Source organism: Salmo salar, chromosome ssa21, assembly GCF_905237065.1.
Source record: "Salmo salar chromosome ssa21, Ssal_v3.1, whole genome shotgun sequence".
Taxonomy (NCBI): Eukaryota; Metazoa; Chordata; class Actinopteri; order Salmoniformes; family Salmonidae; genus Salmo; species Salmo salar.
This window is the reverse complement of record NC_059462.1, coordinates 6868581-6883472: the sequence shown is the minus strand read 5'-3', so window position 1 is coordinate 6883472 and position 14892 is coordinate 6868581. Positions and strand designations below refer to the sequence as shown.

The 14892-nt window shown below is 46.0% G+C and overlaps 1 protein-coding gene across 3 annotated transcripts in view; it reads left to right on the top strand.

Moving 5' to 3' along the window:
• LOC106581675 (collagen alpha-1(XVIII) chain) overlaps positions 1-14892 on the top strand; it is a 210717-nt gene that overhangs the window by 129327 nt on the left and 66498 nt on the right. For all 3 annotated transcript variants that reach the window (XM_014163884.2, XM_014163883.2, XM_014163882.2), the window contains one exon: positions 5589-5670. In XM_014163884.2, the coding sequence (XP_014019359.1) occupies positions 5589-5670 (82 nt within the window). The remainder of the gene's footprint in view (positions 1-5588; positions 5671-14892) is intronic.

Below are 14892 nucleotides of genomic sequence, written 5' to 3'. Positions count from 1 at the left end.
GAAGTCATCCGCAGAAAGGGAGGAGGGGGGAGGGGGAGGAGGATTCAGGAGGGAGGAGAAGGTAGCAAAGAGCTTCCTAGGGTTAGAGGCAGATGCTTAGAGTTTAGAGTGGTAGAAAGTGGCTTTAGCAGCAGAGACAGAAGAGGAAAATGTAGAGAGGAGGGAGTGAAAGGATGCCAGGTCCGCAGGGGAGGCGAGTTTTCCTCCATTTCCGCTCGGCTGCCCGGAGCCCTGTTCTGTGAGCTCGCAGTGAGTCGTCGAGCCACGGAGCAGGAGGGGAGGACCGAGCCGGCCTGGAGGATAGGGGACAGAGGAAATCAAAGGATGCAGAGAGGGAGGAGAGGAGGGTTGAGGAGGCAGAATCAGGAGATAGGTTGGAGAAGGTTTGAGCAGAGGGAAGAGATGATAGGATGGAAGAGGAGAGAGTAGCGGGAGAGAGAGAGCGAAGGTTGGGACGGCGCAATACCATCCGAGTAGGGGCAGAGTGAGAAGTGTTGGATGAGAGCGAGAGGGAAAAGGATACAAGGTAGTGGTCGGAGACTTGGAGGGGAGTTGCAATGAGATTAGTGGAAGAACAGCATCTAGTAAAGATGAGGTCAAGCGTATTGCCTGCCTTGTGAGTAGGGGGGGAAGGTGAGAGGGTGAGGTCAAAAGAGGAGAGGAGTGGAAAGAAGGAGACAGAGAGGAATGAGTCAAAGGTAGACGTGGGGAGGTTAAAGTCACCCAGAACTGTGAGAGGTGAGCCATCCTCAGGAAAGGAACTTATCAAGGCGTCAAGCTCATTGATGAACTCTCCAAGGGAACCTGGAGGGCGATAAATGATAAGGATGTTAAGCTTGAAAGGGCTGGTAACTGGGACAGCATGGAATTCAAATGAGGAGATAGACAGATGGGTCAGGGGAGAAAGAGAGAATGTCCACTTGGGAGAGATGAGGATTCCAGTGCCACCACCCCGCTGGCTCGATGCTCTAGGGGTATGCGAGAACACGTGGGCAGACGAGGAGAGAGCAGTAGGAGTAGCAGTGTTATCTGTGGTAATCCATGTTTCCGTCAGCGCCAGGAAGTCTAGGGACTGGAGGGTAGCATAGGCTGAGATGAACTCAGCCTTGTTGGCCGCAGACCGGCAGTTCCAGAGGCTGCCGGAGACCTGGAACTCCACGTGGGTCGTGCGCGCTGGGACCACCAGGTTAGAGTGGCAGCGGCCACGCGGTGTGGAGCGTTTGTATGGCCTGTGCAGAGGGGAGAGAACAGGGATAGACAGACACATAGTAGACAAGCTACAGAAGAGGCTACGCTAATGCAAAGGAGATTGGAATGACAAGTGGACTACACGTCTCGAATGTTCAGAAAGTTAAGCTTACGTTGCAAAAATCTTATTGACTAAAATGACGAAAATGATACAGTACTGCTGGCTGGTGGAGTAGGCTAGCTAGCAGTGGCTGCGTTGTTGACTTTGAACGTGTAGCTGGCTAGGTAACCTCGATAGTTTCAGTACTACACCTTGTCATGATACAAAGCAACTTTGTAGCTAGCTAGCTAACATAACACTAATCAAGACGTTCCTTGTAATGTATTTAGTTTCTACAATGCTGCTCGTCGGTAATAGTTGGCTGGGTTAGGAAAAATGGCGTCGCGGGGGACGGAAATAGCTGGCTAGCTAACCTCGATGGCTGGCTAGCTAACCTCGATAATTACTAAACTACACAATTATCAAGCTATGACAAAGACAACTAAGTAGCTAGCTAGCTAACACTGCACTAGTCAAATCGTTCCGTTGTAAAGTATTAGTATCTACAGCGCTGCTAGTCGGTAACGGTTGGCTAGCTAGCTAGCAGTGGGTTAATGATGACCAGGTGGGTTGACTAAGTCTGGCGTCGCGTCGCGGCTGGCTAGTTCACCTCGTTAATTACTCAAACTACACAATTATCTTAGATACAGAGACAGCAAAGACAACTATGTAGCTGGCTAACTAACACTAACACCACACTAATCAAGTCGTTACGTTGTAATGTAATAGTTTCTACAGTGCTGCTAGTCGGTAGAAGTTGGCTAGCTAGCAGTGATGACTAGCTAGCTAGCAGCTAGCGGTGTTGACTACGTTAGGAGGACGAAGATAGCTAGCCTCGATAATTACTCTATTTACTCTAAACTACACAATTATCTTTGATACAAAGACGGCTATGTAGCTAGCTAAGAAGGTTGCTCAGATCAAACAAATCAAGCCGTTGTAATGTAGTGAAGTGTAATATTACCTGTGGAGCGAAGCGTAGTGCGACTGCTCGCTCCAAACCGGATGTGGGTTATCACCTGGACAATGTCCTAAACTAACACGAGCATCACCCCCCCACACAAACACACAGACGTGGACCATGCATTTTATGATATTACAATACCCTCTACAACAAGCAAATGTTGCAGCACAACCTCGAGCCTCCATACAACAGCACTGTCGGGGTACGCCGGTCCAATTACAGTAGAAGACTAGGTAGACAGCCAGATGTGTCTGATCCAGCTCAGGGCGATAATATCGCCAAGGTTCCTGTTTTGTTATTTTGACTGGTTTCTCAATCAGACTTAAAAGTTGAGAGAACAGGAATAGGAAGGTAACGGAAAGAGAAAGTTGGCCTGTCTTTGGCCTGCCAGTCCTTGTCACAGGGCTCCAGGTGCACAGGCCGGCTTTGAAGCCTTGTGCCACTTCACACGGGCTTTCCATCCACCCGACGTGTTTATTAGCATCGTATGGAACAGCTGTTACCCAACATACCGTTGACTTTGACTTTAGCCTGTCTGACTCCCACTCATGCTTGGGAAAGCAAAGAAGGAAACGCAGACAGTTATCTGAGGAAACTTTCTGTTGTGAGACTGATGGCGGATTTGTGTGTGATTGAAGGACTTGTGAGTTGTCATCGTTACACAGTGGACTAAGGGCAGGATTTCACTCAAATCCGCACTGCAGAAAAAAGCGACAACATCGTTTCTACTCCATTAAAGGGCTTGTAACTGTGCTGGATGTGATGTTGACATACAGGTTTACTACAGTGCAGATTTTATTAAAGCTGCCACTCAAACACTTGAGAGTTAAATCATTTTTGGTAGGATGAGTTACCTACCGTCAAGCTTAAGAAAACTTGCAAACTCCCATTACGCAGTTGTCTGGGTGAAAGTGCGTATAATTTAATATTGTGTGAGATTTGTTTTCTTTTAAGACTCAGCCCGTGACAGTGAAGTAAACAGACTTCTTATTTCATTACATTTCTCACACAATTGTGTCTCGAATCTCATGTGGAGTACGGGATTAGGCATGGGTGTATTCGGTGTGTGAATCTGGTCCTTGTGCCAGCTTTACCTTGTTGCATCAGCTTTGTGGCCTAAATAGTTTTGTTCAGAGAATGTATAGCAGACAAGTTTCAATCTGCATCGGGCAAAATTGGATGGTTAAATTAAGTTGTGTTTTTCAAATCTATCACCACCCAGTGCCTCGTCTGTCCCCACCCTCTTCACTCCCACCTCTCAGAAAGGATGAATGCATGGGAGTATATGTGCAGGTCTGTTTTATTATATATATCCCCTTGGATCTGTCATATAACAGTCACGAGTCAAATTCTTCACACAGTCAACTTCAGGCCCTACAAAAGTGAGAATGTTTGCCCATAGAGGAAACTGCTTAATTTTGTGAAGAATTCCATACTTTTTATTTCAAATTGCCCCCCTCCATCCATCTATCCATTCATCTGTCCCACCCAGTGCTCCCCTCTCAGATTCCACAGGTGACAATATGAGGCGTGTCACCTGGTGAAGAATGAGCTTAGAAAACAGGGGTGTTAGGTGTTATCTTCCTCTCACTGAGGGGGGTGAGTCTGGAATGGCCTCCCCTCTTCCCCCCTGCAGATTGTCCCATCTGTAGAGCGCTAGCAGTGATGACAGATCTTTGACAGTCCTTCCTTGTCTCTACTCCCCAACACACACACACACAGATACGCGGACACCCAGACACACACTCACACACACACTGAAACATGTGCACACACACACACCAGCTCCTCCACTCTATTCTCTGACCACTATCTTAAGAGCTGGAGCCCAAAACGGGTCACATTCCTGTTGCCAGACATGTTCCTCCCAACCGAAATACCTGATGCTTGTCGCAATCCCATCCGCTCCCAGTGGGAGAACGTACACCCACCATCTCGCTCACTGGACAAACTCACTTTTGTATATTCATAATGGGCGCCCATAAACTTGGCGCCACCATCACAGCTCTTTGCAACACCACTGTAGAGACTACCTCACAGAGGGGAAGAGAGAGTGTGTTTGTTTGGTCATCGGTATTAATTTGTTTAGGGTAAGCTAGCCCGAGAGGAAATTATATAATGGTCTAGTCTGTGCTAGTCTGCCAACCATTAGCACTGTGCTAGTCTGCCAACAATTAGCACGTATGATTACTCCATAACAAAAATAAAACACAAAACATATAGTACATACAGTGGAGTCTGAAATGATTGACATCATACCCCCAAGGCTAATCTCCCCTGTTATTGGTAATGGTGAGAGGTTAGCATGTCTTGGTGTTATGATCTTTGACCCTCTGTAACTTTCTCACTCATCGTTATTTACGATTTGTTCAGGATTATCCGTAATCTTGGTAGCATCCACATTAATGCAGAAGTGTTTAAAACATATTATATTATTATTTACAATAAAAGTGACTCCAAAATGACACAATACATTATTTACCATTAATTTCTATTGGGAACAAAATAATCTGAAACACAACCGAAACAAACTGCAAATGCATCACACGCTTGATGTAGTTAATTGTGTGCTAGGAATATGGGATGAAATACTAAACTTTTGACTACTTTATAAGAATCTTTCGAGGTGTCAATAATTTTGACCACTACCTTTAAAAAAATTTAAAAAACATTACAAAATCTTTCTCTGAGCAATTGTATTACTATAAAATAATATACGTTTCCCATTTTTTAAGCTCAGAATTTGAATTGTTTATTTTATACAGTCATTATTGCCCATCTTTACCAAGGGTGTCAATAATTTTGGACCCCACTATATAGTTTCAAGTTTTAATGTCGAAAGTGAAATGCCTTTCTTGCAAACTCAAAACTCCTTAAATGTCATTGTTTTCTTTGTTTGAGAACTACAAATAAGCTAGCTATTTGGCAATATCATGGAAGTTAGGAAGCCAACTTTGAGTATTTGAGTGACAACTTTGTACCACAACTTCTGAAAATTAGAATGTATGATTACCACAAACATGTCCTAAAACATCAACATAATCTCTTTACAAGTCATTGTTTTTTGTTAGGGAAGTACTGTACAAATACCCATTTAATGATATGCCAGTTGGGAAGCCAACTTTTAGTTGTCCTTGGAGCTGGATGTATTTTTATGGTCATATTAGGTCATATTATTACCCCATAACAACAAAAACATGAACATAACATGGTTTTCTTTGTTAAAGATCTACAAATACTCATGTGGGATCAATATGCACGTTTTTTTCTCTTTGGAGCTCAGCTGGATATATTTTTATGTTTGTTTTTCAATGCTGTTTTAACGTCTTTCTCCAGACTACCCCTCCGTCGTCACGCCCGATTCAGCAGCCCCCGGTGACCCGACAACAACCAGAGGTGTCTCCCAAAAAAGAGACTGGTGAGTTCAATAAGGTCATAGTCTAGATCAGGACTCCCCAGCCCTGTGTCTGGAAAGCTACCCTACTGTAGGTTTTTGCTCCAAACCCAGTTGTAAATAACTTGATTCAGCTTATCAACAAGCTAATTATTGGAATCAGGTGCACTAGATTAGTGTTGGAGCGAAAACCTACAGGACGGTAGCTCTCCAGGAACAGAGTTGGAGAGCCCTGGTCTAGACAAGACAGAATGTTGTATGGGTTTGCAAGACCACTAGTCACATTGGTTGACTATTTTAGATGTGTTTGTAGCACTGTATAATAATATTAATATAATCTAAGATGTACTTTATTGTCCATTAAGTTATGAAACAGAAATGTGTCTTAATGCACAACCCAACCCCCCCGAGCATCATTTATATGACGTGTTAATGATTTGTGTAACATGTGTAAGTCATTAACACATGCCTTATAAATGATCTATTATTGGCTTGTAAAAAGTTATTATAAAGTGTTACCAATGTGTTACATGCATCTGTATTATATTTTCATGTAGTAACAGTGGACAATTGATAAATATTGACATGGACCAAATTTGACACGATGGTTATGATATTATGAGAAAGTTCATGGTTACCATACCATATGCATGCTATGTGTGATGACACATTATTTTCATGATTTAGGTAGACTACTGGTTATTTTCAGTGGTGTAAAGTAATTAAGTAAAAATACTTTAAAGTACTACTTATGTAGTTTTTTGGGGTATCGGTACTTTACCTTGTAATTTCAATTTTTGACAACTTTTACTTTTACTTCACTATAAGGGCACAAGGTGATACCCAGATGCAGATACAGGAGGCAGATGGTTGGAGCCTTAGATGTTTATTAATCCAAAAAAGGGTAGGCAAGAGAATGGTTGTGTACAGTCAAAAGGTCAAAACCAGTTCAGAGTACCTAAGGGCAGGCAGGCTCGAGGTCAGGGCAAGCAGAATGGTCAGGCAGGCGTGAATGGAGTCCAGAAAACAGGCAAGGGTCAAAACCTGGAGGACTAGCGAAGAGTAGAGAAAAAAGGAGTACGGGAAAAAACACACTGGTTGACTTGACAAACATACAAGACGAACTGGCACAGAGAGACAGGAAACACAGGGATAAATACACTGGGGAAAATAAGCGACACCTGGAGGGGGTGGAGACAATCACAAGGACAGGTGAAACAGATTAGGGTGTGACACTTCACTACATTCCTAAAGAAAATTATGTAATTTTTACTCCATACATTTTCCCTGACACCAAAGGTACATTTTCAATGCTTAGCAGGACAGACAATGATCCAGTTCACACACTTATCAAGAGAACAACCCTGGTCATCCTTACTACCTCTGATCTGGTGGACTCACTAAACACATATGCTTAATTTGTAAATTATGTCTGAGTGTGGGCCTGGCTCTCAGTAAATATAAAAACAAGAAATTGCATTACCCATTTAAATTCAGTGCAAATATACTGCTAAAAAAAATAAAGGGAACACTAAAATAACACATCCTAGATCTGAATGAATGAAATAATCTTATTAAATACTTTTTTCTTTACATAGTTGAATGTGCTGACAACAAAATCACACAAAAATAATCAATGGAAATCCAATTTATCAACCCATGGAGGTCTGGATTTGGAGTCACACTCAAAATTAAAGTGGAAAACCACACTACAGGCTGATCCAACTTTGTATTTCTTTGTTTTGGGCCGTGTGTGGCTCCCAATCAGGCACAGCTGAAGCTCGTTGTTGCTGATTGGGAGTCACACATAAGGAGCATGTTTTTCCTTTGGGTTTTGTGGGTAATTGTTTCTGTTAGTGTTTGCACCTGACAGCACTGTTTGGCTGTCAGTTTTCTTGTTTTGTTTGTATAGTGTTCTTTCTTTATTAAATATTCAATGATGAACACTAACTCCGCTGCACCTTGGTCTACTCTCTCTCACGACAGCCCTTACAACCACACACCCTCTCCACTGAATAGCAGGCTAGTGATTGCTTTGCAACACTTGCAGTTTGCCACTGATTCCTTACAAACCAATCATTGTTGAATTTGTGATTTCCAACTTGTTGTGTAATGTTTATGTCCAATGGCCGATGAGCACCGATACATTTTATCTATAATTCCTCTTCATATGACAAGGATTGAAAAGGATTTGCCAGTAGATTGTCGACTTGATTCATGATTATGACTGCTTGTCTAGCTTGCTAGCTAAGATTTAAAAGTATGATGTTGACATGATCAGTTCAAGCAAAGCTACAGTAAATGTAACATGATCTGTGGCCAATGACTTTGAGCCTTCTTGGATGGGCACTCTAATGTAAATCTATGGCAGCACCCAAGGGGCTTGATTTTTCGAGCCCTCCCTGTAGATTTTAGTGGTGTTCCCATGAGTGACAGAACACTGAGCCAAGCACGGCGCAACTAGAGAATATTGCCAACCCATATGCTCTGTATTTTCTGCTGGCTGCCCCATCACCACAGAAAGCACTGAGCTAGAAACTAGTGATGCACCGATATGACATTTTTGACCGATACCGATATCCGATATTTTCCTTGCCCCAAAAACCAATACCGATAACCAATATTAAATGATTTTACAGGCTTTAAGGCATTCTAGTACAGTTAAATAGTTAACACACACACATGGACACAGCAGTCTAAGGCACTACATCTCAGTGCAAGAGGTGGCACTACAGTCCCTGGTTCGAATCCAGGCTGTATCACATCCGGCCGTGATTGGAAGTCCCATAGGGTGGCACACAATTTGCCCACAACGACGGTTCGATTACAGGATCAAAATGGCCAGAAACAAAGCACTTTCTTCTGAAACTTGTCATTGGTCAGAGAAATGAAGACTATTCCATGCGAGAAATTGCCAAGAAACTGAAGATCTCGAGCAACGCCGTGTTCTACTCCCTTCACAGAACAGCACAAACTGGCTCTAAACAGAATATAAAGATTAGTGGGAGGCCCTGGTGCATAACTGAGCAAGAGGACAAGTACATTAGAGTGTCTAGTTTGAGGAACAGATGCCTCACAAGTCCTCAACTGGCAGCTTCATTAAATAGTACCCGCAAAACACCATTCTCACCGTCAACAGTGAAGATGCGACTCCGGGATGCTGGCCTTCTAGGCAGGGTTTTAAAGAAAAATACATATCTCAGACTAGCCAATAAAAAGAAAAGATTAAGATGGGTAAAAGAACAGACACTGGACAGAGGATCTCTGCCTAGAAGACCAGTGTTCCGGAGTTGCCTCTTCACTTCATTTACGACATTAACAATGTCTACACTGTATTTCTGATCAATTTGATGTTATTTTAATGGACAAAATGTGTTTATTTTCTTTCAAAAACAAGGACATTTCTAAGGGACCCCAAACTTTTGAACGGTAGTGTGTATACAGTTGAAGTTGGAAGTTAACATACACCTTAGCCAAATACATTTAAACTCAGTTTTTCACAATTCCTGACATTTAATCCTAGTAAAGATTCCCTGTCTTAGGTCAGTTAGAATCACCACTTTATTTTAAGAATGTGAAATGTCAGAATAATAGTAGAGACAGTCATTTATTTCAGCTTTTATTTCTTTCATCACATTCCCAGTGGGTCAGAAGTTTACATACACTCAATTAGTATTTGGTAGCATTACCTTTCAATTGTTTAACTTGGGTCAAACGTTTCAGGTAGCCTTCCACAAGCTTCCCACAATAAGTTGGGTGAATTTTGTCCCATTGCTCCTGACAGAGCTGATGTAACTGAGTCAGGTTTACATTTTACATTTACATTTTAGTCATTTAGCAGATGCTCTTATCCGGAGCGACTTACAGTAGTGAATGCATACATTTCATTCAATTTCATACATTTCATACATTTTTTTTTCTGTGCCTCCTTGCTTGCATGTGCTTTTTCAGTTCTGCCCACAAATGATCTATAAGATTGAGGTCAGGTCAGGGATTTGTGATGGCCCCTCCAATACCTTGACTTTTGTCACGATTCCGTAAGGCAGGAGGAAAAGGCAGAGTCAAACGCAGGAGAGGTAGTCCAGTTGTGCCGTAGAACGGTATATTTATTTCACCGATAAAACCACTCGGCGTAACAAAAGGGCATAGGGTGTGCCCAGAGACCACACGGGAACACAGTTAACCCAGAGAAAACAAAGATACGCACGGGGCGCAGCCCGGCAAATATAACATTCCTCTAGCGAGAATCCGCTGGGGAAAAATGTGCAAAAAACACAAAACGTTCACAGACCTGCCCGCTGACGAATAAACAATCCCGCGCAAAACACAAACCACAAGGAACAAACTAAATACCCCCCCTACTAATTACAGAAACGGAAACAGGTGCGGACTTAAACAGACAAAACACAACGAACACAGAACATAGATCGGTGGCAGCTAGTAGACCGGCGACGACGACCGCCGAGCGCCGCCCGGCCGAGGAGGGACACCATTTTCTGTGGATACTGTGACAGTACCCCTCCCCTGACGCGCGGCTCCCGCAGCGCGCCATCGCCGGCCTCGGGGACGGCCCGGAGGGCGAGGCGCCGGCCGGTCCGGACGGAGACGATGGAACTCCTGGAGCATAGTGGGATCCAAAATGTCCCTCACCGGAACCCAGCACCTCTCCTCCGGACCGTACCCCTCCCAGTCCACGATGTACTGCAGGCCCCCTACCCGACGCCGGGAGTCCAGGATGGCCCGGACTGTGTACGCCGGGGCCCCCCCGATGTCCAGGGGGGGCGGAGGGACCTCCCGCACCTCAGCGTCCTGTAGTGGACCAGCTACCACCGGCCTGAGGAGAGACACATGAAACGAGGGGTTAACCTGTTGAGGGTAGGGGGCAGTATTGACACGGCTGGATAAAAAACGTACCCGATTTAATCTGGTTACTACTCCTGCCCAGTAACTAGAATATGCATATAATTATTGGCTTTGGATAGAAAACACTCCAAAGTTTCTAAAACTGTTTGAATGGTGTCTGTGAGTATAACAGAACTCATATGGCAGGCCAAAACCTGAGAAGATTCCTTTACAGGAAGTGGCCTGTCTGACCATTTATTGTCTTTCTTTGACATCTCATTCCATTACAAAGGATCTCTGCGGTAACGTGACACTTCCCACGGCTCCAATAGGCTCTCAGAGCCCGGGAAAAAGCTGAATGTCGTCATTCCAGCCCCAGGCTGAAACACATTATCGCCTTTCTCAAGTGGCCGATCAAGGGACTGTGGGCTTAGGCGCGTGCACTGGCCGCCCCCGTCTTTGTGATTTTTCCTCTGTTTACCGAAAAGGAGATTCCCGGTCGGAATATTATCACTTTTTTACGAGATAAATTGCATAAAAATAGATTTTAAACAGCGGTTGACATGCTTCGAAGTACGGTAATGGAATATTTAGACATTTTTTGTCACGAATTGCGCCATGCGCACGACCCTGATTTACCATTTCGGATAGTTTCTGGAACGCACAAACAAAACGCCGCTATTCGGATATAACAATGGATTATTTGGGACCAAACCAACATTTGTTATTGAAGTAGAAGTACTGGGAGTGCATTCTGACGAAGACAACAAAGGTAATAACATTTTTGTTATAGTAAATCTGATTTTGGTGAAGGCTAAACTTGCCGGGTGTCTAAATAGCTAGCCCGTGATGGCTGGGCTATGTACTTAGAATATTGCAAAATGTGCTTTCACCAAAAAGCTATTTTAAAATCGGACATATCGAGTGCATAGAGGAGTTCTGTATCTATAATTCTTAAAATAATTGTTCTGCTTTTTGTGAACGTTTATCGTGAGTAATTTAGTAAATTGTTAGTAAATTCCCCGGAAGTTTGCGGGGGATATGCTAGTTCTGAACGTCACATGCTAATGTAAAAAGCTGTTTTTTGATATAAATATGAACTTGATTGAACAAAACATGCATGTATTGTATAACATAATGTCCTAGGGTTGTCATCTGATGAAGATCATCAAAGGTTAGTGCTGCATTTAGCTGTCTTCTGGGTTTTTGTGACATTATATGCTAGCTTGAAAAATGGGTGTCTGATTATTTCTGGCTGGGTACTCTGCTGACATAATCTAATGTTTTGCTTTCGTTGTAAAGCCTTTTTGAAATCGGACAGTGTGGTTAGATTAACGAGAGTCTTGTCTTTAAATTGCTGTAAAATAGTCATATGTTTGAGAAATTGAAGTAATAGGATTTTTAAGGTATTTGAAAATCACGCCACTGGATTACACTGGCTGTGCGTAGGTGGGACGAATTCGTCCCGCCTAGCCCAGAGTGGTTAATACGGTAGTATGATGGGAGTTGCAACCTATAACACACCTCGTTTATTCTCCTAAGGACTTTGAACGGCCCCACAAACCGCGGACCCAGCTTCCGGCAGGGCAGGCAGAGGGGCAGGTTCTGGGTCGAGAGCCAGACTCTGTCCCCCGGATTATAAACGGGAGCCTCACTGCGGTGGCGGTCAGCGCTCTCTTTCTGTCGACCTATCGCTCGCCTCAGGCATTCCTGGACAGCCCTCCAGGTCTCTTGAGAGCGCTGTATCCATTCCTCCACCGCAGGAGCCTCCGTCTGGCTCTACTGCCAGGGCACCAGGACCGGCTGATAACCTAACACTACCTGGAAAGGTGACAGGTTAGTAGAGGAGTGGCGCTGAGAGTTCTGGGCCATCTCGGCCCATGGCACGAACCTCGCCCACTCGCCTGGCCGGTCCTGGCAATACGACCGCAGGAACCTGCCCACATCCTGGTTAATGCGCTCAACCTGCCCATTACTCTCGGGGTGAAAACCCGAGGTCAGGCTGACCGAGACCCCCAGCCTCTCCATAAACGACCTCCACACCCTGGAAGTAAACTGGAGACCTCGGTCAGATACGATGTCCTCGGGCACCCCGTAGTGCCGGAAGACATGGGTGAATAGGGCCTCCGCGGTCTGTAGGGCCGTAGGAAGACCGGGTAATGGGAGCAGACGGCAGGACTTCGAGAACCGATCCACAACAACCAGGATGGTAGTGTTCCTCTGAGATGGCGGGAGATCCGTAAGGAAATCCACCGAGAGGTGAGACCAAGGTCGTTGTGGAACGGGGAGGGGCTGTAATTTCCCCCGAGACAGGTGCCTAGGAGCCTTGCACTGGGCGCACACCGAACAGGAAGAGACATAGTGTCTTACATCCTCAGCCAAGGTGGGCCACCAGTACTTTCCTTTCAGGCTTCGCACTGTCCGTTCCACTCCAGGATGACCCGAGGAGGGTAGAGTGTGAGCCCATCGGATCAGGCGATCGCGAACACCAAGCGGAACGAACTTCAGACCCGCGGGACATTGAGGGGGAGTGGGTTCTGCCTGAACCGCCCGCTCGATGTCCGCATCCACCTCCCATACCACCGGTGCCACTAGACAGGACGCCGGGAGTATGGGAGTCGGATCGATGGTCCGCTCCTCGGAGTCGTAGAGACGCGACAGTGCGTCGGCCTTCCGGTTCCGAGACCCCGGAATGTAGGAAAGGGTGAATTGGAACCTCGTAAAGAACATGGCCCACCTGGCCTGACGAGGATTAAGTCTCCTCGCTGCTCGGATGTACTCCAGGTTATGGTGGTCGGTCCAGATGAGAAAAGGGTGACGTGCCCCCTCAAGCCAATGTCTCCACACTGTCAAAGCTTTGACCACGGCCAACAACTCCCTGTCCCCCACGTCATAGTTGCGCTCCGCCGGACTCAGCTTCTTAGAAAATAATACACAGGGGCGGAGCTTCGGAGGAGCGCCCGAGCGCTGCGACAGCACTGCTCCGACCCCAGCCTCGGACGCGTCCACCTCTACTATGAATGGCAAAGAGGGATCCGGATGCGCCAGCACCGGAGCGTCGGTAAACAGAACCTTCAGACGACGGAAGGCTCTGTCCGCCTCTGCCGACCAACGCAGTCGCACCGGACCCCCCTTCATCAGTGAGGTAATGGGAGCTGCCACCTGACCAAAACCCCGGATAAACCTCCGGTAATAATTGGCGAACCCCAAGAACCGCTGCACCTCCTTCACCGTGGTAGGGGTCAGCCAATTACGCACGGCCGTAACGTGATCACATTCCATCACCACCCCTGTGGTGGAAATGCGATATCCCAGGAAAGAGACTGCTCGTTTGGAGAACTCACATTTCTCAGCCTTGACGTATAGGTTATGCTCCAGCAGCCGCCCAAGCACTTTGCGCACCAGAGCCACATGTGCGGCGCGTGTGGCGGAGTAGATCAGAATGTCATCGATGTACACCACCACACCCTGTCCGAGCATGTCTCTGAGAACCTCGTCCACAAAGGATTGGAAGACAGCGGGAGCATTTTTCAACCCATACGGCATGACGAGGTACTCATTATGGCCAGATGTGGTACTAAATGCGGTTTTCCACTCTTCTCCCTCTCGGATACGCACCAGGTTATACGCGCTCCTGAGATCTAGTTTGGTGAAGAAGCACGTCCCGTGAAATGACTCCACCGCCGTAGCAATGAGAGGTAGCGGGTAACTGAACCCCACTGTGATCGAATTTAGACCTCTATAGTCAATGCACGGGCGCAGACCCCCCTCCTTCTTCTTCACAAAAAAGAAGCTCGAGGAGACAGGGGATTTAGATGGCCGAATGTATCCCTGTCTCAAGGACTCAGCGACATATGTTTCCATAGCCACTGTCTCCTCCTGAGACAGAGGATACACGTGGCTTTTAGGAAGGACGCGTCAGCCTGGAGGTTTATCGCACAATCCCCCTGTCGATGGGGTGATAATTGGGTCGCCTTCGTCTTACTGAAGGCGATAGCCAAATCGGCATATTCAGAGGGAATGTGCACAGTAGAGACTTGGTCTGGACTCTCCACCGTAGTTGCACCGATGGAAACTCCTATACATCTACCTGAGCACTCCCTCGACCACCCCTTAAGAGCCCTCTGTCCCCACGAAATCTGAGGGTTGTGAGTGGCTAGCCAGGGGATACCCAGTACCACTGGAAACGCCGGGGAGTCAATGAGGAAGAGGCTGATACGTTCCACACACATGACCCCCCCACGTCGCCATAACCAGTGGTACAGTAGCCTCCCCCACTTGGCCGGACCCTAGTGGTCGACTGTCTAAGGCGTGCACAGGGAAGGGGTGGTCCAGCTGAACCAGGGGAATCCCTAACCTTTTAGCGACCCCACGGTCCATAAAACTCCCAGCTGCACCTGAATC